Here is a 22,259-nt window from a genome sequence, read left to right as displayed (position 1 = left end):
CATAACTATCAATAGCTTAGGGGTGCTGCATTTTTATGAGGTAATAACATGTCTGAGCGGAATAAATTCTAAAACCAAAGGCCCAGTGACCTGGAATATCTGGGAAATATAAATCCCTGGTCTAGAATTAACTACTGAATTCCTTGATAATGCACACAAAGCACTTTTTGTCTATAAGGCAGTTCATTCTTAGTGAAACAGCTCAGACTGTCAGGCATAAAGTATCTACTCTGCATGTTGTCAATATGCCACATTGATTTTTAGGTACCTATTTTAAGTGAAAATTAAAATTTTATTTGTGTGACACTTTCTACCAAAACATGCCCAGAATAAAACAGAGTGAAAATAGATGAATTCTGAGTACATAAAAGAGTTGCATCACATTTTATTGATCTCTTCTGATTCGTTTACAGAAGATCCCTCCCACCAAAGTCTTCTGAATGTTTAATTCTGTAATTTGCAGATGTGCTTGAGCTGTCACGTTTAGGTGCTCAAAGTCTGCTGAGTTTGCCTCCCTCCTTTTGGTCTTACCTGCTGTTTTTAAGCCTGACCGGTGAGGAGGCTTTGCCTACCAAACTTGTTCTTAGGGTGCAGGTGCCCCACTGGATGCACTCTTGTCTTCCTACAACTTTTAATCACCTCTAGTTCACCTGTTGTATAGACTTGCTGGTTTTTCCAGGTTTCCCTGTCTCCTCACACTCCTTCACTCTTTAAGGAAATAAAATTGCACCTCAATTTCTGATGCCCACGTGGTTTGTTTCAGAGAAGATTGATTTAGAATTTCAGATAATGCTCACTGATGAGGAGAAGCTCCTATGTGTGTCTCATAACCAGTGGCATCCTGCCTTAGAGATTTGTGTTGGCTTTTCACCTGCTCCTTCTCTTGCTCAGCCTTAGGTTTGTCCATTGCTGCTGAAAATTCCCTTAGCTCCTGCAGTAAAAAAAGGGTTCTTCCAGCTCTGAAATCACATTCCCTTGGGTTTTGATAAACTTCTGCCTATAAGATTTTGAAAGCCGATTGCAGCAACTTTTTTTTTATTCTTTTCTTTTCTTTTCTTTTTTTTTTTTTTTGCTGCAGAGGAATTTTTTGTAGTCTCAGTTCTTGCAGGATTCTGGGAAGAGCTGGTAGACTTTGGCTGGGTCATTGCTTTCAGTCAGTGTTTTGTATTTTAAGGGTAATGAATCATGACATGTGAAAATGATAGAATCTATGCATGTAAAGATTTTTTAATATCAAATTACCCAGATATATGTGCATGTGTCCCAGTAGTCATAAAAAGCTGGGATATACAGTTTTCTCCCTCTGTTATAGAATACAATTCAGGCTATTAAACATAATTTATTGATACTGAAATCCAATACACAGGCCAGAACAGTTTTCTGCTTGATGTATATAATAGCCTTAGGTCACTGTCTGTTTTGCTATTTAATTCTGAGATACTTAGTCTGTGATTGAATTTAGAAGACAGATACTGTTGATCTCAGTGAGAAATCATGGAAATTTTTCCTTTTTCTGACATCTGCAGTGAAAGCTTCAAATTGAAAAAGTAACTTTAATAAATTTGGTTTAAAAAACTTAAAAATTAAAATTATATTTAATTGATTTTATCCAACTGGTGGCTTTTTATTAAGCTCTACACTTAAAAAATAAATGTAGAAACACAGAAAAAGTGGCTTTTAAACAATACATGTATTTAAGTGGAGGAGAATTAAAACTGAATTTATTTGATGCAGTCAGCAGTGAGTTGGTTTGCTGTCCTGGAGGATTGTTCATTTGGATCATTTGAATGACTACTGCTCCATTCACCCCACATCTCTCTAACTGGATGCCATCTTGCTAGTAAAAGTCCACCCTTTCCTTCATCTTCCTTCAGGGATTCCTCTCAGCATTAGCTGCCCCAGTGACCCAGGGTACCTGGTTGCCACGTGAACAGGGCTGCAAACCATTTTTTTGTGCTGTGATTGGCATCCTTATTAATCTTATCTGGGGAAGTTGCACTTGAATGCACAACTTCATTCATGTGCTGCTGTTCTACTTTTTCTCTACTTTTTTGCCCTCCCCATCTCCAACTCGGTATCACTTCTGAACACAACACATTTGACTGCAATTAGTTGAAGCAGACGATTTAGACTAAGTTTTCTCTTTTAGCAGTTTTTAAAAATTCATTGAATGCTCATGATTTTTTGCATTTTTAGAATTGAAATAGTTTCCTTATTATCCTGGGTCTGTCTAGCCTGGTTAAAGTTCCAAAAAAATCCTCTCCCTGAATTTTTTTCCCCCAAATTAAGCAAATGTGTCCCTTTTCCAGCAAGTAACCTCCACCTGAACAGGTCAGAATTCCCGTTTAAATACAGGTGCTCTCAAGTTATCCGTGAACTGTGCCAGGGCAACTCAAAGCTTGTAATTGAAGTTGTGGAGAAGAAGCTGAGAAGTTTTGCTAATGAATTTGTTTTCTTGGGCTGCTTTCTGTGCCATGCAGTTCTCCTGGGTGTGGTTGACCAGCGAATTCAGGAGGAAGTGTTCCGGGCTGAGATGGAGCGGAAACTCGCTCACCTGTTCAACGAGGCTTTGCTCAGAGGCAGGATCTGGAGACGGGCCAGCTTTGCAGGCAGCAACATTGTGCAGGTATTAAGAGCTCAAAAACAGAGGATGACAAATAAGGGATAATAAATTACTAAATTAGTTAACGTGAGTGTTAACAAAGTGTTCAGTTTTGGGTTGAGAGATGTAACTCAAAAGCATGTGTCACCTTTAGCTAGTTGGTGATACTTGTGTTTTGCACTTAAAATATGGGTCTTCTTTCAGGCACCACATATGTCTTTTAAGCTAAACATAATAAATGCAAATAACTGATTAAGTGCCTACTAAAAATTTCTGATGGCTTCTTTGAAACAGCAGTGAAAATTGTTTTACCAACGTCTTATTTTAAAAATGTTCTGTCTTGTTTGGCTTACATGAGGCGCCTAGCAAAAGGAGACAGGATGATCATCTGAAAAACATTTATCTCCTGGGACAGCCACTTCACAGCTCTGTGATATTTTGGCAGTGGTGTAGAAATACAAAGAATTGTGTGTGGCTTGGTGCAGCAGTAGAGAGTAGTACATTCTACCCCTTAACTTCTTATTTGTCACAGTACTCCTGGTCACAGGGTTGGATTTCAGGTAAAAATGATTAATCATACCAAATTTTGCACACATAGCAACTTCTGTTATCTGGGTTCTAGTGCTGCTTTAGAGTTTTAGAGTCACAGGTGGATTTATTCACATAAAGTCCAAGAAGACTCGGCTATTTAATTTTAAGTTTTAGATTCTTATGTGTTCTTTTTAGTTAGTTCAACAATCTGAAAGCCAAAGTACTTTTTTAATGGCTCATCTTCTTAAAAATTACCTTTTCCAGCTAATTCATTGACAATTGGTTTATCTCCCAGATGCCCTTTTTGCATTTCAGACCTATTGTCTTTATTTAATTTAATTCTATGGTTTTTGCTACCACTTAAATTTCCAGATGTTGGGATATTCTTACTTCTGCTTTCCTGTCTCAGAAACATCTGTTTCAGTAATAGAGATTTTATTTTATTTTTCTTCTGTACAGCTTTGAATTGCTGCAAATAGGTGTCTGCTTCAGATCTCCTATTCCCAACACCTCTTATTGCTCTTTGTTCATTATGCTTTTGTCCTCCTTTTGCATATAAATTAAACAAATATTCCTTATGTTGCTAGTGAAGATACCACAGCCTATAAAATGTGTATGTTTAGATTACAGTTTTATGACTTTGCACAGTAAAGCTCAGGTAATTTATATTTTCATGCACAAAATTATGGGCACATCCTTTTTGGATAAGGAGTGGTATCTTGGAAAGTGAAAATGCAGCTTTTTTCTTTGTATTACATACTGGGACATAAGATGAGGTCTGCAACTCATGTTCCAGACAGCAGTGCTGCTCATTTATGCCACTTAATTAGTGCAAAGAGCCTGCCAACTGCTGGCTTTGGGCAGAGGATTCTATTCATTAGAATAGCACATCTTACCATCACAGGGCTTCTCCAGGTGCTCCCAGCCCACCCTTTCAGGTAGGGTTAGAGCTGTAACAAAGGAGATGTGGAAGGAGAGAGGCTGAAGAGAAACCTAGCAGCAAAGTGTGTGTGCTGGGTCCTGCTTTCCTGGCTCACAACAGCAGGTACCTGCAGGTGCCACAGCTCCTTGGTAGCTGCCTTGGCAGGATGTTCAGGTGGGTGGCAGGTGAGGCAGCCTGAGAGGCTGTGGTGGGCAGCTGCAGTGATGCACCTGGTGGAGGGCTCCAGACTGAAGGATGGTTCCTTTCAAGGATGTTCCCCTGTTGGCTGAGGATCTTATCCATAGGCATCTGCCATAAACCTTTTACTGCTGTTGATTCTGTTCCTCATAGCCGAGTTTATAAGCTGTGTTTGAAGGGTGTTTGTATCTTCTGGGAGAGGTAATAATGTTTCCTGTGCTTTACATTCAATTTTTCCCAGATATATATTTCTTGCACACAAATCAGTGACTGCTATGATAGTAGAACACAATGAAATGAAAATAAAAAAAGCTGCCAGCTGCAAGCGTTGCACAGTTTTAACAGAACATGTATATAAATCCATTAAAGACTAGACTCACATTTCACTTGCCTTGTGACCCTCTAGACCAGAGTTTTTCCTGAGGTGAAATATATTTATAGTGTATTGAAATGTGACATTTCTAAGCTCTGTGGAAAATCAGGACTGCAGGTCAAGAGGTGAAGCAATTATTTGTGAATGTTACTGCAGGCATAGAGGTTTCCTTTCACGTGCTCAGGAAATAGAGTGATACCTTTTGAGGTTTAGATTTCATTTCTAAAGGCATGTGTTAGTACCTAAGAATGTTAAAAATTATATTTTAAACCTGGGCACTCTGAAGAAGAGCTTTGGAAGGTACCCAGATAGTAGGCTTTCCCCTCCTGTTTGGCTGTCTGTGCTGTTAACAGGTGGCACTCCAAGATAAAAAGAGAAAAAAGTCTGTAACCATTATGTACAAAACCCCCTCTGAATCCTCACACCATGGTGGTTGTACTTCTGATAGTTCCGCCGATTTTTGTGTGACGTTGTATTAATGTTTCACAGAGTAGGTCGTACATATTTTCAATGTGCATCCTCTGTTGCTGCAGATTTGAAGGCACATGCTTGCTGTGGCTTGCATTGCATCTGCAGACACCTGTGCTATATTTATATTTTAATATCTAAAATATATATTTTATTATGTTATAGTTTACTTTAATAATTCTCATTGCATTTGTTTAGAAATTGGAGGGCTTAATTGTAGTTTAAAAATGCAGCAGGAGCTAATAAAAAAAATTAATTTTCCTTTATTTCAACATGCTTGGTCTTTTGAACCTAATAGAAAATGAAAAGCTGATCCTAGTAAATTAAACAAAGAGGAATGTTCTGATTTAAAGAACATGCTAGGCAGCATTTTAGTTGGAATGTGTGTGAGGAGTAACAGCTTGTGAGAGAATGCAGTGACTGAACTGAGCTTTTCATTGAGGCAAAAATTCATTCTCGTGTTTTTCTGCTGACTGTTTGTGTGTCTCTCCTGGCTGAGGAGAGCCTGTCTTGCTGTGAATTTTTAGGTTTATAAATAAAGCCTTTGGGCACTGCTGCTGCTTCACCTTTTCCTCTGAGGCTTTTAGCCCCTCCAGCAGCCATGCCAGGCAGCAACTGACCCCTCTTGTGAGGTTGCTCACAGCCTGCTTGTCCCTCTGTGTGCTGACCACAGTACAGCTTGAATTAATTGCCCAGACACTAAAATCCTACTCTTCATAAGACAGAAAGAGGATCTTTTTCAATTATTTTTTCCCAGTATGATGAAGGAAAGCAAGAAAGGGACATCATCCTCCTGCCCGAGCACTGGAGGTTGTGTGTTCATACCTGCTTGTTTCTCAGTAGTGCTCATGCCTTCCAGACCCCTGAGCCCAGCTCACCAGGGCTTCCTTGCTCCTGTGGGGATTGCTGACCAGGACATCCCACTGGCTGGCCAGGACTCTGAGAATGCCTTGGAAGCTTCCCCACCACTTGTATTTCCGTGCCTGAAATTACCAACTCGATTTTGTTACCAAGGCAACTCTGTTCACTGACCTATGATATTCACTTGAAAATACTTTTTAAATTAAATTTACTGACACCTGAACACAGTTAAGCCTTTCCTCTGTGGAGGTTAAATGCACATCTAGTATCAACAAAGATGCTATCATTTATGTACACAGGAGTTGAATTAGTCTTTTCTTTTTTTCCCCTCCCTGACTTTCTGCATCCTGCATTTAAAATTCTTCTATCTCTTCCCTCCCTGTGTCATCTCTCACTGCCAAAGTATAAATGTAGAATGCTTAAATGCTTCCTTACATGTGAGCTGCTTTGCTGGATGCCTGGCAAATAGTATTTGTCTCTGCTTGCATTCTTATCATTCTCAAGGACACAGACTAAAACAGTCTGAAGCTGCACAAAGAGTATAATTTGGAACCATGTGTCACAAAACTTAGAATACAGGAGCTCTGCAACAAACAGGCACAGTGACTGTCTACCTCAATTCCATGACCAGATTTAAAAGAGTTCACACCCAGTATGCCATTTCCTGTGTTACAGCAAACTCAGAGGCTAGTTACAAAAATCAGTAAAATTTAGATGAAAACTGAGGTAGGTAGTGCTATTGTTACAGGTACTGGGTTTATGTACAAGTCTGATTGTCTTGTATCTGCTTCCAGACTACCCTGCTAGTCACCAGCTTTCCCAGAATAGAAATCCATAACCATCTCCCCATGGTTTTGAAATTTTGTCTGCAGCTTCTCTCTGTGAAGCTTCTCTCTGTGTATGGTGTGAGCAGTCATAAAATATCGTGTTTTCAGAAGAAATTATTTCAGATAAAATTTAGCTTTAAGTGGTGAATTTAGTTCATCAGCACTAGCCTTCACCTCCACTGAACTTTTTTGTGCTTGTTCCCCTCTTCTCTATACTGTGCTGAAATACCTCCACCTACTTCTTCCTGTCTCCACTCTCACTGTTCTCACTCATCCCTGTTCCTCAGCATGGGGAGCCCAATGCTGTTGTTTTTAATTCTGTGTTAAAATTTGTCCAGTTACCATTGTGACACCTTGCACTGAAATCTTGTCCTTCTTACCCTCTGCCTTTTCTAAAGGCAGCTGTGGAGAAGTTCCTTTATTGACCCACACAGGCAGCTTGGAACCACGACCTGATGTGTGTAACGCACCTAATTATACTCCTTGGATTCTTCACAGGCTGTAAAATATATAACAGCTCAGTTTAAGAATTTTCTCATTTTCTCTGATTCTCTGGCTATGCACAGAGGGGCTTCCTAAAATTAAAACAAAGAACCCATTGATTTTCAGTCCCACATGGTCTTTCAGCTCTCTTATCCTCCATGTGAGTTGGGTTCTGTTTGGGAAGTGCTGGGAGCAGATACCAGTCTGTACACTCTGCTGCTCTGTGCACTGAGACCAGGCTGTGGCAACCCACCTGAAGCAGATGTAATATAATACAAAGCTGTGGGCATTTGTTAACCAATTGCATATTTGAGGTCAATGAAGCCAGATTTAGCTTTACTGCTGCCAAATATGTGTGTTGAAACCTCATTCATTGATGCTGTTATGTTACCTTCAGTCAGGGATTTGTTTTCCCTTAGCTGGTAGAAGAGGGAGTGGCGTTCAGGCGAGCAGCAGCATCATTTAATGGGTCCTGTTAGCAGCTCTTGCTGTGTTTCAGATATCTGCACATTTTTCTGCTCTATTTGTAGGTATTCTCTTTCTTGAATCAAATATGGCTGACACTGAACATTACTTTTTGCTTTCACTTGATTTGGCCTAGAAGATTTTTATGACAATTGTGCTTTCTCTTGTTTCATTTTTCTCCCCTCTTTTTTTTTTTTTTTTTTTAATATATATATTTTTAAATATACATCTTGCTGTTACCATTGCTGGGAATTGTTTTTTTAGGACATGTTGCTGTTCCCCAAAACCAGAACACCATTCCTGTTGAGATAGAAATAATTGTACTTTTTTCCTTCAACATGATTTGTTTAGTTGGAAGCTAGGAAAGAAAACAATATAAAGATTTGCTTTTGTAAGCCTCACATGCAAACATTTGTGTGTTTGCTTTACTTTAGGCCTATGGGCAGTTTCTGAGATAATTTATTAAATGTGTACCTTACAGCAGAAGGATAATTCTGAAGGAAGCAAAATACGTCGCTCTATTTATGTCAATTCCTTCCAGAGCCCTTCAAACTCTTTAAAAAAAAAACCACTACAGAATACCTCCTACTGTTTATTGTCCTAATTCTAGTTTGAGCTCCCCATTACATGGTAAATGGTTAAAGAGAGTTGTTATATAAAAAGATGTAATTTTACAGGAATTCAAAGTTATGTGGTTCTCATATGCAATGTAGATGTTAGAGAGTATCTACAGGGCTTCCTCATAGCATGCATTCTTTTGATTATTAATGTCTTTAGATGTAGGTAGGAAGAATTCCTTCCCACAGCATCCAATACATTCCTTCCTGAAGAAAGGTGGATGCCAAGGGGAGCTGTGGAGGATGAAGGTGGTTGTGCAAGTGCTTAGGTTGAAACAGAGCAAACAGTTTTATTTGATGCTAACAGAATATTCACCTGTGGAGCTGCTTAACATTTAGAAAAACTGGAGCAAAGAGGTGTGTGTGTTATGAATACCAAATCAAAGTTAGAGTAGGTATTTAGAGAAGGGAAAAGTGCAGTCACACTCCTTCTAACCAACCATTGCCAAAGGCAGTAGAGGCTTCCAGGGTGACACAGTGTTGGCATCTTTATAGTTAAAGGTGTTCTCTTACTTATCAGATGTGTACATTTTTATGATACAACTGGGGGGGAGGGGAAGGAAAGGTTAACCATAAAAATGTATTTTTTAAGGGATCACTTCCCTTGAAATTTTCCTGTCAGTTAAAACAGGAGAGAGAGAGTATGAACTCTTAAGACAAAATGTATGGGAGCTCCAAATAAATACAACTTAAAATGTAAAAGCTTTGCAATTTCTTTTCAGATTGTGAACGTGTCACGCTTAGCTGGTGTTGATAACCCTGTGGAGTTGATCTATTTTGTGGAGGACCAAGATGGGGAGAGACTCAGTGCTCTGAAGTGCTCAGACCTGATGAACAGAGTGGACATCCAGCGGGCTGCAATCATCCTTGGGTACCGCATTGAGGGCAGCGTTGCAGAGCGTAAGCCCTGTGCCATCCCCACCCCACTGCAGAGCCCTGTGCCATCCCCACCCCACTGCAGAGCCCTGTGCCATCCCCACACCACTGCCGAGCCCTGTGCCATCCCCACCACTGCAGAGCCCTGTGCCATCCCCACCCCACTGCAGAGCCCTGTGCCATCCCCACCCCACTGCAGAGCCCTCTGCCATCCCCACACCACTGCAGAGCCCTGTGCCATCCCCACACCTCTGCCAAGCCCTGTGCCATCCACACCACTGCAGAGCCCTGTGCCATCCCCACCCCACTGCAGAGCCCTGTGCCATCCCCACCCCACTGCAGAGCCCTGTGCCATCCCCACCCCACTGCAGAGCCCTGTCCCATCCCCACACCACTGCAGAGCCCTGTGCCATCCCCACGCCACTGCAGAGCCCTGTCCCATCCCCACCCCACTGCAGAGCCCTGTGCCATCCACACCATTGCAGAGCCCTGTGCCATCCCCACGCCACTGCAGAGCCCTGTGCCATCCCCACCCCACTGCAGAGCCCTGTGCCATCCCCACGCCACTGCAGAGCCCTGTGCCATCCCCACGCCACTGCCGAGCCCTGTGCCATCCCCACACCACTGCAGAGCCCTGTGCCATCCCCACACCACTGCAGAGCCCTGTGCCATCCCCACCCCACTGCTAAGCCCTGTGCCATCCCCACACCACTGCAGAGCCCTGTGCCATTTACACCACTGTAGAGCCCTGTGCCATCCACACCGCTGCCAAGCCCTGTGCCATCTACACACCTCTGCCAAACCCTGTCCCATCCCTACACCACTGCCAAGCCCTGTGCCATCCCCACACCTCTGCCAGCAAAGGCAAATGGGAGGGGTGGCTTTAGCAGGGCAGGTTATGGCACTGCACAGTGTCCACTGTTGCAGTGCTTTGTTCTTGGGGTGCTGCAGCTTTGACACTGCTGAGGAAATGAATTTCAGCAGCCTTGCAGTGAGCTGTGCTGTGCTGTTTTGCCTCTCTGAGCTAAGGGTTGCAGCAGGGTCCTTAAGTCCAGCCTCACTGCATTCACTCTGTGCTTTTGCTGGAAAAGCACAGTGCTGATAAAACACCTTCCTGCCATTTTCATGTCATCCTGCTAGGCCAGTGTTTCTTTACAGGTTTTCTTGTCCAGGAGCTTGCACAAACCCCACAGCTGGGAGATGGGAGGGTATGAAATAGATGTTTCCTTTAGCTGAGTAATGGCGGTGTAGTTTAACACCAGTCACTGCTTTTTGTCTGAATTACTTTTTCTGTGAAAGATGTACACTAAGGGTAGTTGGGGCATTGATTTCTTTTGTGGAATATGATTGACCTTGGTTTTACTTGTTTGTCCATCAGCAATATATAAGTAATATGATGTTCTAATGAATATAATATAAAAGTAATGTGGTTTTTTTACTAGATGCACATCAGAATAAATAGGATAGGTCTTGTAAACTCATATAATTACTTCATTCAGGAGGCTTGGTATATAAATAATTTTCAGTTAGTAGTGAGATAGAATACCTACTCAAAATTCTGTCTTACAATTAGGAAAGAAACTTCAAGGTATCTGAGGAAGAGACAAGTATGATCTGCAAAATACCTCATTGGTATGAAGGTTTAATTACCTTTTCTCATTTCTGTGCAGTTTGGAGGCATGAGTTACACGTTACCACAGGGTATTTTGCCAACAGAACAAGCATGTGTCTGAGATTTAAAATTCTCTGCAGAAAGAAAAGAAAGAAAATAAAAATTGTACCATCTGTATGTGTTTCTAAATTTTGTCCCTCATTAAAACAGTTGTGTACAGATAGGTCAGTAGCTCGTCTACATCTCCTCAATATCCATTGATGGGGCTATAATGCTGGTTAGACAGAAGTGAAAAACATTGCAAGAATAAATTCTCTTTACAAAAATGATAATTGTTGAACAATCTTCATAAAGTGTTCATAGCTTATAGTGCATGTTGAAACTTGTTATCTTTGACCTGTTATTCAAAAGTTCTTCTAAGAGTTACAGAGTCATAAAAGTCTTTAAGTGCTTCTATTGGAAGAAACTAGACCAGGAAAAGATTATTTTTATAACAGAACACATAGTACCAGAGATTACCTGTTAGATGTATAAAATATAAGAACTCTATGTCCCTTTAAGTTCTAGGCTCTTCATTGGAATGACTACAGAAAAAATATATACTCTTTTTAACTTGAAAACATCATTTTTAGAAAGTACATCAATACAAATAAAAGTTTTGTCATTTATTTCAGTTTACCTTTTGCAAGAATAACTTGTTTGATTACACTTCCCAGCAGTTTTGTTTTCTGCTTGGGGCTAAAGGATCTCAGACACTGACAGTGAAGCAGAGAGAAGGAAAAAAGTAATCAGCATTGCAGGAGTATGCTTGTGGAGGAGGTTCAAATTGGTTTTGGTAATGTTAAAGAGAAGAGGCAGCTGGTAATACTGCCTAAAGCAGGAAACAGGCAGCAGCAGTGTTGGAAAGTCTATCTTACCTTTGCTAGTGGTGGAGTAATTTTTTTAGGCCCATTTCACTATGTCAGCTTAGTTTTGGGTTCCAGGATGATGTGGCAGAAAAGCCACTTTCCTTAGCATTTTAAGTACAGCTCTTCAGAAGGTGGGCCAGGACAATTGATCTCCTGCCCCATGCTTCCTGAGCATGACACACCTTAACTTGCAGTGGTATGGCCTTTCCTGTGATGTGCAGCTGGTTTCTGATAAATGTCTTAACTAGCATTTACAAGAACATAAAAGTACATAACCTTGAAGTGTCCTCAGTTGGAAACGTTACCATGGAATATTACTGTGTTCCTTTTCACTTTACAGCTGTGGAGAGGCTGAAGGAGCCCACATCAGAGACTCAGAACAGCAACCTCTGGATTATCGTTGGGGTGGCAGTCCCAGTTGCTGTGGTGCTCCTGATTGTTATTATTTTATACTGGAAACTCTGCAGGACAGACAAGCTGGAGTTTCAGCCAGACACAGTGAGCAACATTCAGCAGCGACAGAAGGTAAACGGGGAAGCTGTGCTGAGAGGAGCTGGGGTATTCTGAGAACAAAGGAATGTGAGACTCTGGGGAACACCTGGCATCCTTAACTAGCATGTGTAAACACAGTTTGAGAGCATTCCAGTTTAGAGGGAAAAAAAAATGGAGGGAAGCAGTCTAATGATAGTTGAAGTTAAGAATCCCATAGTGTTTTATTTATTCTCCTGGGTCTTTGATAGTGCATTAGATAAATCCATCCTTCTGAAATGTGGGCACTGAGGCTGAAAGGAACTCTTCTTTATCACTTCATTTCAAGGCTGTGGCTGGGACTGAATAAGAAGAAATGTACTGAGGCTTGAATCACTGACCTTGTTTTCCCCAGAAGGCTGAATTTTTCTTTGGAAAGTTTCTGCTAACCAAATCTGACAGCTAAAGTGCACCACCCATCATACCTCATAGTGGAACTAGAATTTGCTAGAACCTGTCCTCTCTGCTCCATGTTCTACCCGGGCTCTTTTTGTTGCAATTTTGAGAACCTGTTGCAGTACTAGGACATAAATTAGTGGGTCTGGGTGTGCCTGCATAAGTGAGCTTGTTCGCCAGTGTTGGTTAGGATAGTGAGAAATTCCGTACTCTTATCTTTATCTTGCCCAGGACTGTAAATCAAAAAATTTGTGATCCAGGTTTTTCACAAAGCATGTATTCAGTAAAAAGAATGATAAAGTGCCTGAAAGGTTATTTTTACAACCAAAGAGAACCTATGTGTGTCAGAAATTCTTGTTACAGACTATACCTTCAGAAACATTAATAAAGGCAGAATAATCTGCCTGCGCTAATCCTGTGGTACTGGCAGTCACGTTCTGCACTGTGACCTTGTGTTCAGTCACACAGTTTTCTCCATAACAAGCCTTGTCTGTACACCATGCTCTCTTTTCAAGATAATTAATGATGTGAAAGATGAGAGGAGCAGAAAACGCTTGCACTTCCAAAGCAGTCAGAACAAATCAATAGCAACTTCCACTTGTCTTGCGACTGCGAATTGTGTGTCGGAATCCAGGCTGGCAACAAGTGGTACCCTTTGATGAACACCACCCCCTGGTACCTTGTTTCACCTCTGCTGGGGTAATATGTAACACACGTTTTTGACTGAGGAAGTTCCCCACAGTAGTTTTGACTAATTTGAGAAGGGTCATACGAGAGAGGCAAGGGAGGGCCGTTACCCTCGGTACTCTGTTTGATCACATTTTCAGTTCCTCTCTGCTAGCACAAGCTTTTTTTTGTAAGGAAGCAGTTGGGATGTATTGGCTGAAAGGCCAGAAACATCTTTCATGTAATTACTTCCTTTTAAGAAAATGGCTCAGTTGCTTTTCCCCACTGCTTCCACAGTATTCTTCATCTTAATCATTCATGAGTCAGAAGCCTCAAACTTCATATGCAGGTCTCATTTTCGATTGCCTAGGGAACCTGTCACTTTGCCTTCTTCGGGGAAGTTGCTGTAAGCAAACTAGAAAGAACCAGTAAGGGCATCTCATTCACTCCTTGTGCCACTGGAGGTAAAGCAATAAAAAATGTCTTAAATTTTTATCACTCTGCATATCAAGCAACTGGAAGAACCTACTTTGCAGACCATTTCCTCCTTTCCCTGGAATAAAAGCAGTACTCTGGCTTCCTTGCTATCAGGCTGTCATTGGGATTTTGTGTCTTCAAACAGTGGGTTGGAATTCTGGGTCAGAACAGGGTGTATTTAACCACCACTGAAGACCCCCAGACAGTCAAAACAGCATACAAATTATTAGGGATGTTTGGTCTCATCCTGCCCTTTAAAATTTTCTATGTATTTTATACTTTTTATTAGAGTAAATGCAAAGAAGTAATCAAAAGGTGTCATCATCAGTGGTCTGGGATTTATGTCTGTAAATAAACTCCAGAAAAATGGACTAGGCTTCCTCTTCTTCACCACAGCCACATTTCCATTCTCTATTTTCAGAGCTTGACCTTGGTACTGAAGGAAGGTGAAAGCCTGCACTACATCTGTAAATAGAAAGATATTTAGATTAAAGATCTGAGTTTTCTCTTGGAATCTGTATTTCATGTGTAAAAAAAAAATCAAGATGTGTCACAGACATGTTTTATGAAAAATCCTTTCTTTAGGATTTTTTTCTCCTGAGAAGCTGAGACGCCTCAGGAACAAAGTGTAAACAATGATTTTCTGCTGCTGTGGAATGGAGCAGGTGCATCTTTGATTGGTCCATGTTGGTTGTTTCTAATTAATGGCCAATCACAGTCAGCTGGCTCGGACTCTCTGAAAGTCACGAGCTTTTGTTATAGATTCCATTTTTTCCCTTTGCTTACAAGCCTTCTAAAGAAATCCTTTCTATTCTTTTATTATAGTTTTAATATCATATATATCATAAAATAATAAATCAAGCCTTCTGAAACATGGAGTCAACATTCTTGTCTCTTCCCTCATCCTGAGACACCTGTGAGCACCACCACAAAGATGCATTCATAGTGTGCTTGCTCTTCTCACTTCCATTAATATTTAACAAAAAATTCATGTAAATACAGAGTTTTTCATTAGCATAGATATGGCATATCCATACTGGAAATAGAAGACGATACTTTTCAACCTTGTGATAAGTCTGTAATGTGTTTTGTGCTTGAAAATGTGTGTTGATTGGAAGATAAGAAACTGAGACACCTGTTTCTTGTTCAGCTGATACCAGATATCCTGCTGCACTGGTGGATCTCCAGGGGTGTCATCAGTCTTTCTTCAGCATGCTCAATTAGCCACTTTAACATAGCAGTTCAGTGGGCAGCATAATGATCTGTTGGACTTTACAGTAGCAGCTGAGAGCAAATTATGTTACCTGTGACTTAAAACAGGGGAAATAGCCTGTGCTGCAGACACAAGGCTAAAAGGCTGGTTTCTTGGAATATGGAGAGAGAGAACTCTTAACTAAATATATTGTAAATGTAGATTGCATAAGTAAGCCACAGGTTGTGCAGGAGCTTTTTATTCTTAGTTAGAATCTCTCTTTAAAAGTTGCATTATCTTCTTCAGGGAGATTCTTAGACCCTACAAATTTTACTGGATTCTATAGCCCCATGAGTCAGTCAAATGCTTCCTTTCTTCTCTGCTTTCATTTAATTGTTTCATTCTGCTTTGAAACTCCTGGATTTTCCTGAAGCATTTTAGTATTCACTGAGGCAATGTAAGTTTTATTTTTAATCTTTTATATGTAAAGGTTTACTTTTAGAGAGTAGGTGTGATTTCTGTGTTCCTATGGCCACCATTAAAAGTAAGTCATAAGCTTCATAACCTCACAGTCTGTCTTCTGATGAAGGAGCCCAGTGCTGTTATCTGCTACATGACTTTTGGGTGTGTGGGGTTTGACTGCTTGAGTTGCACCTTGGTGAGGTGGGTGAGGCTCACGAGGTACTTGTTCTAATCAGCAATTCAGTCACACTGCCAGCATATCATGCCAGCACAGCTAATTGGCTTTGGTCCCTTAAATGCTCTGTGGACACCCCTTTGGAGTAGTTGGGTCACAGTCCCTCTCTTGTGATGTTTTGTAAGAGCAGATTTCCCACTTGAGTGGACATGGCTGTGTTGAAAAATGCCCAGATCCTCTGGTGGCAATGGCACAGAAGTTCCCAAGATTGCCTGAATACTGATGTGCCAGAGCAGCCTTGGAGCTGGGCTGGAGTCCAGGTGTGCTGCTTGGCCTCACCCTGAAGGCCAGGCCATTCTCCAAGGCAGTATAAATAATAGCAAGGATATTCTGTTCTGCACATTGGCTGTACCACTCCACCAGTTTGTGTTCTTTCCATCTGGCCTTCCAGCTTCAGGACTGGATCACTGTCTTGCTGACAGCATGGCACAAGGATCCTGCTTTAAAAGGCTCCTAATGTTACTTCCTGCAAAGAGTATTGAGAGCAAGCCTATTATTAAGAGATTTTTAATTTATCTGCTGCCTCAGTGAATATAAATATAAATAAACGGAAAAGAAATCTTTTGTGGGAGCTGATGCTAGCAAAACCAGATTGGATCATGAAGTAAGGAAAAATAAAGGATCTTGAAGATTTGCTAATCTTGTGATTTGCTAATCCATCAATTTGCGTCAAAAGAGGATTAATAATACCTGTAAAATGTTAGGTTTCCTTTTCCATTGTGGAGATTAAATGGGAAAAGATGCTTAGATGAAAGTTATTTTCATGCTTTTTAAACTGAGAGTTAAGGAAACAGGGGAGAGCAGTGAATCTATGCAAGATTCATTGGTCTGTGCAAGGATAATTCTTTTGAAGAGATGATACTAAGATATTTAAAGGGCACATCAAATATTCATGACTTGTTCTGTAAGCCATAGCATCCTACTGGAAATTCACCTTGATGTGACCTGGGTTGTTGCACTGGATTAAGATGTCTTTGCCTTACGAAATAAAAAGATGCACAAGTGGTATTTCTAAATAACAAGATTTTCTCTCTTGCCATTGCCTATATCCACCATAACATTGTCCCAGCCTTTTACTTGTCCCAAGCCTTTTTTTTTCCCGCAAAGAAATTCAATTGCCTTTTGTGGGCAACTGAATTTTTCTTCATGAAAAACTCAATTAATTTCTTTAATGCCCGAACCATCATTTTGCTCTGTACCTGTACCTCTGATGTTTTTGTGCAAAACCACTTCTTTCCTCTTCCCCAGAGAGCAAAAAACCATTTTACATGTTATCCACAATGGAAGCAGAGTCAGCAGTATTATTTCTTTCTCTGCGGACATCCCAAAATGAAAAAGGAGCCTGCTTCTCTAGGGGTTTCACTTTCCTTTCTGTGTTACAGGCATTTAAAGAAAAATGTCAGATCCCTTCCTAGGACTTCTCAGAGATAATTTCAGCTATAGACAAATATTCAGGGAAAGGCTCCCTGTCCTAATGGCAAGAACTGGACAAGCTAATTGGCAGTTTATTTAGAATGTCTTGGATGTTCTCCTGTAAATGTTGGGTGTGCTGAAGTCATTGCTTTTGCAGTGATAGCTTTGAGTGGCCTGTTCAGTTCCTTTTGTATCCAAGGGTGCATCGTAAAATACATGGGGAAGAATGTCTGCTTCTCCAGTCAGATGTCACTTCTCTCTGGAGCCTTCTGCATGTCACTGTGCTTTCTAGAGACTGACTGTGTCCTTCTGGTTCAGTGTCCCTCCTGTGTGTGTTTACACGGGGCACAGGTGGAGTGTTCAAAGCCTTGGACAGAGTCCTGCACCTCCTCCTGGAGCTGCAGCACAGGTAATGCCAGTGCTGGAGGGCTGTGCCAGCACAGCTCAGCTGAAGTGTCACCATCACCTGGGGACTGTCACCAGCCCTTGCATGTCTGCTCTCATCTGCTCTCGGTCACAGGTAATGAGTCACGCCTGCTGCAAGATGTCTGAGAGGCACTTGTGTGGATTTTTATTTCCCCCCCAAGCAGGAATAGCTGATATCCAAATGTCATGTGTCAGGTGTAACTTTACACCTCTGAATTGAGAATTTTGCTTATTATTGTGTAGTCTGTAGACTGTCTCTTGGATGTTCCCAAGATCAGAGGCCAGCCCTGCTGGAGGCTAAATACTAGGCTTCTGCTCCTGATGCAAAGAATTCTTGTGATGTTTTGACATCCTGTAATCCTTTTGTTCATCTGTCTAATGTCGAGGCAACAGCTCTGCATTGCAGAAAAATTCAGTCAAAAGACTCATGTTAAGAAAGGCAGCTGACACCAATCTTATAAAAACCACTTGAAAACTGACATGAGTTTATGCAAGAGATTCATGTTTGCATAACAAATACCATTCATTTCTAATAGCTGCCTTGACTAACTATCCAAACTGTTGTCTTCCTGGGGATGGCATACAGGATGTCTCCTTCAGAGTCAATAGCTGGATGCTAGCAAGGGATAGAGTATTCAACATCTTAATTACTTCTCAACAATACATTCCTCTGATGGCAATTCCTTTGAAAGAACTCTTTTGTAGTAATTCTTCTTCTGTAATGAGGATTAACTATTCACAAGTGGTAGAAATAAATTGCCACACTTAGATATGCTGCTTATACAAGTAGGTATAAAAAGTAAAATGTCTCCATCTGCTTTCTAAGAAACATTTGAGTATCTGTCTTGAGATCATTCCAAAAGGCCAGGTAGCCCAGATGCCACAAGGAAAAGCCTAGAGAAGGGGAGGAGGACAGGGCAAGTCTATGGATTGCTTTGCCTTGAGTAACTCTTCAGCCTCCAGTTATTTGTGTCTGGAAGGGATGATATTTAGCAACCCTCAGCATAATTCTTTTCCATGAACTTGTTTGGTCCTTCTGAGCTCACCTCAGCTGCTGCCGGGGGTTTCCACAGCATGTTACATGTGGAACCACATCATCCTGTTTCACCATGCTTTTATCCTGCTACTTCTAAGTTTTTCTGTGATGGCCCTTAGTCCTTGTATTGGAGGGGACAGGGAACAGCTGACTCCTAGGCACTTCATCTTTGCCACTCCTGACTTTATAGACCTCTGTCATATTGCTGTCTCTGTCATGTCTTTTTCCAATCAGAGGAGCCCGAGTTTTCTAATTCCTTCTTTTGAACTGGCATTTGAACCTTTAAATAACGTGAATAGTTTCTAATTCTTTACCATTTGTTTTGAGAGGGGGAGAGTAGAATTGAATATGCCATTCAAAATGTAGGTGCTCAGTGGATTTATGGAGTCATGTTTATGTAGTGGTTACTTTTCAAAAGGAGTTAAACAAAAAGAATCTGTTTTTAAGATTCAGGTAAATGTTGTGCCATCCTGAGCATAATAAACCTCTGAGATGAGATTAACACTGGGGAAATAATTTTTTTCTCTCCTGACAAAACATGATAATCTACTGTGGAATTTAACTGTTTTGGGAGCATGGAAATGCACCAACATCAAATCATTGTTGCCTAAGGTTTTAATGTGCTGCACACTTGTGTTTGAAACTTGCAGTTTCATTTCAGCAAGCAGAATATTTCTGCAGTACATTGGAATGTACTTTCTGTGCACCTTAAACCCCTCTTAGGTATATAAATATGTGAGTCATTGAACCCAACAAAATACCAGCATGAAAAAATAAATGAAAATTGCTGACCTATGCTCTATCTTGGAAGTCTTTAGTTACAAGTGGTAGCACTTCTCTCGTTATTTGTAAGAGGATGTGTTTTTGGACTGTGTTGTGTGTGCAGATGGTGAGGGTCATGTTAGAATGTATTTATTTGCTTCACAAGTTTAGAAAAAGAGTTCCCTTAATTTGTATTTTTTTTTTATATGTTGTGCTCTCTCGTAGAGGTTGCAGCTGGTGTTGGAGTTAAGTATGTGGACTTAGAGGAGTAATTGTTAACATAACTTAGGGATGAAAAATACCTGTCTATTGTATAAAGTTGCCAATCTTTTTCTAACTTACTCCTGACACTTCTATCCAACCAGTGTGCAAAGGAACCTCACAAACTATGATTAAGATAGTATCCACCCAGTGGCATTTCTGTCTGAGAAGGAAAGCTAAAACTGTGTGATTCAGGAACAAAATTCTGCCTGTTACAGCAGTTATCTCAGCAGCCTGTGGGCATATATGTACTCAGAGTTATGGGCTTTCAACAACATGATCCCTCTTGTATTTTGTGAAATTTACTGAGCTGTCATGGTAATATTAGTGTGGCAGGAAGAAATGCACAAAGGAGAAGAAGAGGGATGATGGAAATCCACGAGAAGAATCCGTCTTAAGAAAATATTTCAGGACAGGTGTCTTGAGAATCTCAGGCTTTATAAAGTTTTGTAAGTTTGGGGTTTTCTTTATTTGTTTTTAATCCTTCTCCAGAAGCAAAATTCCTGAGGAGGTATTTTCTGTGGGTTTCCTGCTTTCCTTACTATTTGTTTGGTGGTAAGCAAGAACACAGTTTTGGCTTTCCAGCAGAGGGAAGGAGGACCAGAGGCTGTACATCAGCTTGTTCTGATTTTCTGTGCCAGTGCTGGCTATACAGTGTGCTACTTTTTCCCCAAAATGATGGGAGAAACCTAAGCATATTTCTTTTCCCCAAGGACAGGTTTGCTTAACTGCTTTACCTATTCCCAGAAATGGCAATAGTTGACCAAAGTGCTGTTGTGATGACAAATGGAAAATGTAATTTGTGTAGAGATATTTGGTCCAAGATAAGAAAATGGGTGGCATTTTGTACCTGCAGCCTCTTTTTTGGTCCACAGGTCTCAAAATCCTACTTCTGGTTTAAGGCTTGCCTTAGAGGGCTCAGGCTGTCACCCCACTGTAGTAGGAGGGTGGTGGCATCCCTAGTAAGATGTAGTAAATACAGGGAACTGTCATTGCATGTGCACTTCTGTTTACATACACACACTGTTAGTAATGGTATTTAAATTAGAGACTACTTTTTGTTTTGGTCCCTAAACATATTTTCTAAGCTAGCAAAAGTGATTAAACCCCTCTGCACGTTACTCAGTGATGCTTAGTGTTGAGGTTTTGTTTTAAAGAAGTTTGGCTTACGGTACATTGCCTAATATCCCATGTCAGAAGAGAGACACAATGGCACAAAGAGACCTCAAGAGATACAAGTGGGTCTTTTTTCAGTATTTTGAAGGTGGCAATGGAGTCAGAACTCTCCTTCTATGACATCTTCTAATATGCTTTTCTCATGAATGAAGGGGTTTGGTGTCTTAAATCAGATATGTATTACTGTAATTGAATCACATGTATAAATTGTATATACTTCATAGGCAGTCCCTGGCCATCATCCCAAAGGGATTTATGTCAAAGGAGAACAATGCAAACAAAAATACAGAGTTTGTACTTATGTGGAAGGATATGTAGGAATGATAATAGAAAAATGAATAAGACTGAAAGGTGAACATGCCTCAGGACTTCTAAATTCTTATTTAGTGGTAGACTGGTAGGTATTTTGAATATCTTGTGGAACAGTTGACTGCAAACCATACGGATGAATGATCCTTGTGGGAAGAAGATGTAGATGGATGAAACAGTAGACACATAGTGAAGAAGGAGTTAAAATGAAGAAGACTCTACCAAGCACACATGCAACTACAAATTCTTATCCTTTTTGATGCATCATGAGAGTGATGCAGGGAATTCACACGAACCTGTTACGGTGCCCTGGGGATATGGACAAGAGTTTGGTAGTGTGAATGTCAGGTTGTGAAGTTATTTGGCGATGTGTAGTAGCTTTAAGCTGTCCTAAATCATACTGACTTACATCTTCAACCCACATTAATTGTAAGAACGGTTTGTCTTACTGACTTGCTGTGTTTAAGCTTTTAGACTTTTTTTTTTCCTGAAAAGTTTCTTTATCCAGTAACATTCTGTATGCTAGCATGACAGTAAGGTTCTAAGTCAGCAGGACTTCTTTATAGGGTTCATGTCCTGTTCACAGGTTATACACTGACACCAAAGAACATGCTTAGCTCCTCTGTTTCCTTAGAAATATATGTTAACAGCCTCTGCTCAGTTTAGCTGGCTCTACAAGGAACAAGGCAAGACCATGGTATAAAATCAGTAGAAAATGGTCTTGATACATTATTCTTCATATTATGTCCAAATTCATATGCTGCTTCTAGGAACTGCAGGGACAATACTGACTTAAGTGTATTTCTTTTCTTCTGCTTTCTGCTGAAATCATTCACAGAGCTGTTAGCAGCATTTCCTTTCTTTAAGACAGGTTGTTGACATTCCTGGTGTGTCTCTGCATCCAAAAAAACAATATATTGGCACCTATTTTGTATTTCAGTGGCTTGAACAACACTGAAACTATTATCTGCTTTTATGCAATAAGAATTGACTGAGGTGCACAGATTTTGTTGGCTTCTGCAGAAATGATTTGATTTTTCTATGAATTGAGCTTCAAATACTGATTTGGGGTTTTTTTATTATTTCATTCAGTATGTAACAGTAGAATTAAAAACTCTCTTGACCTAGCAATGTAAAATCATTTTTCTCTAAGATTTTGGCAGGTTCTGTATTTGTA

The 22,259-nt window shown here is 40.6% G+C and overlaps 1 protein-coding gene across 2 annotated transcripts in view; it reads left to right on the top strand.

Annotated features, from left to right (window-relative positions):
• KIAA1549 overlaps positions 1-22,259 on the top strand; it is a 139,499-nt gene that overhangs the window by 87,439 nt on the left and 29,801 nt on the right. For both annotated transcript variants that reach the window (XM_084206913.1, XM_084206914.1), the window contains exons 8-10: positions 2,481-2,626; positions 9,070-9,247; positions 12,084-12,268. In XM_084206913.1, the coding sequence (XP_084063039.1) occupies positions 2,481-2,626; positions 9,070-9,247; positions 12,084-12,268 (509 nt within the window). The remainder of the gene's footprint in view (positions 1-2,480; positions 2,627-9,069; positions 9,248-12,083; positions 12,269-22,259) is intronic.

This window comes from Fringilla coelebs (assembly GCF_963513975.1).
Source record: "Fringilla coelebs genome assembly, chromosome: 5".
In the NCBI taxonomy this organism is placed as follows: Eukaryota; Metazoa; Chordata; class Aves; order Passeriformes; family Fringillidae; genus Fringilla; species Fringilla coelebs.
The sequence above is the reverse complement of the archived record's forward strand: the minus strand, read 5'-3'. Positions and strand labels throughout refer to the sequence as shown.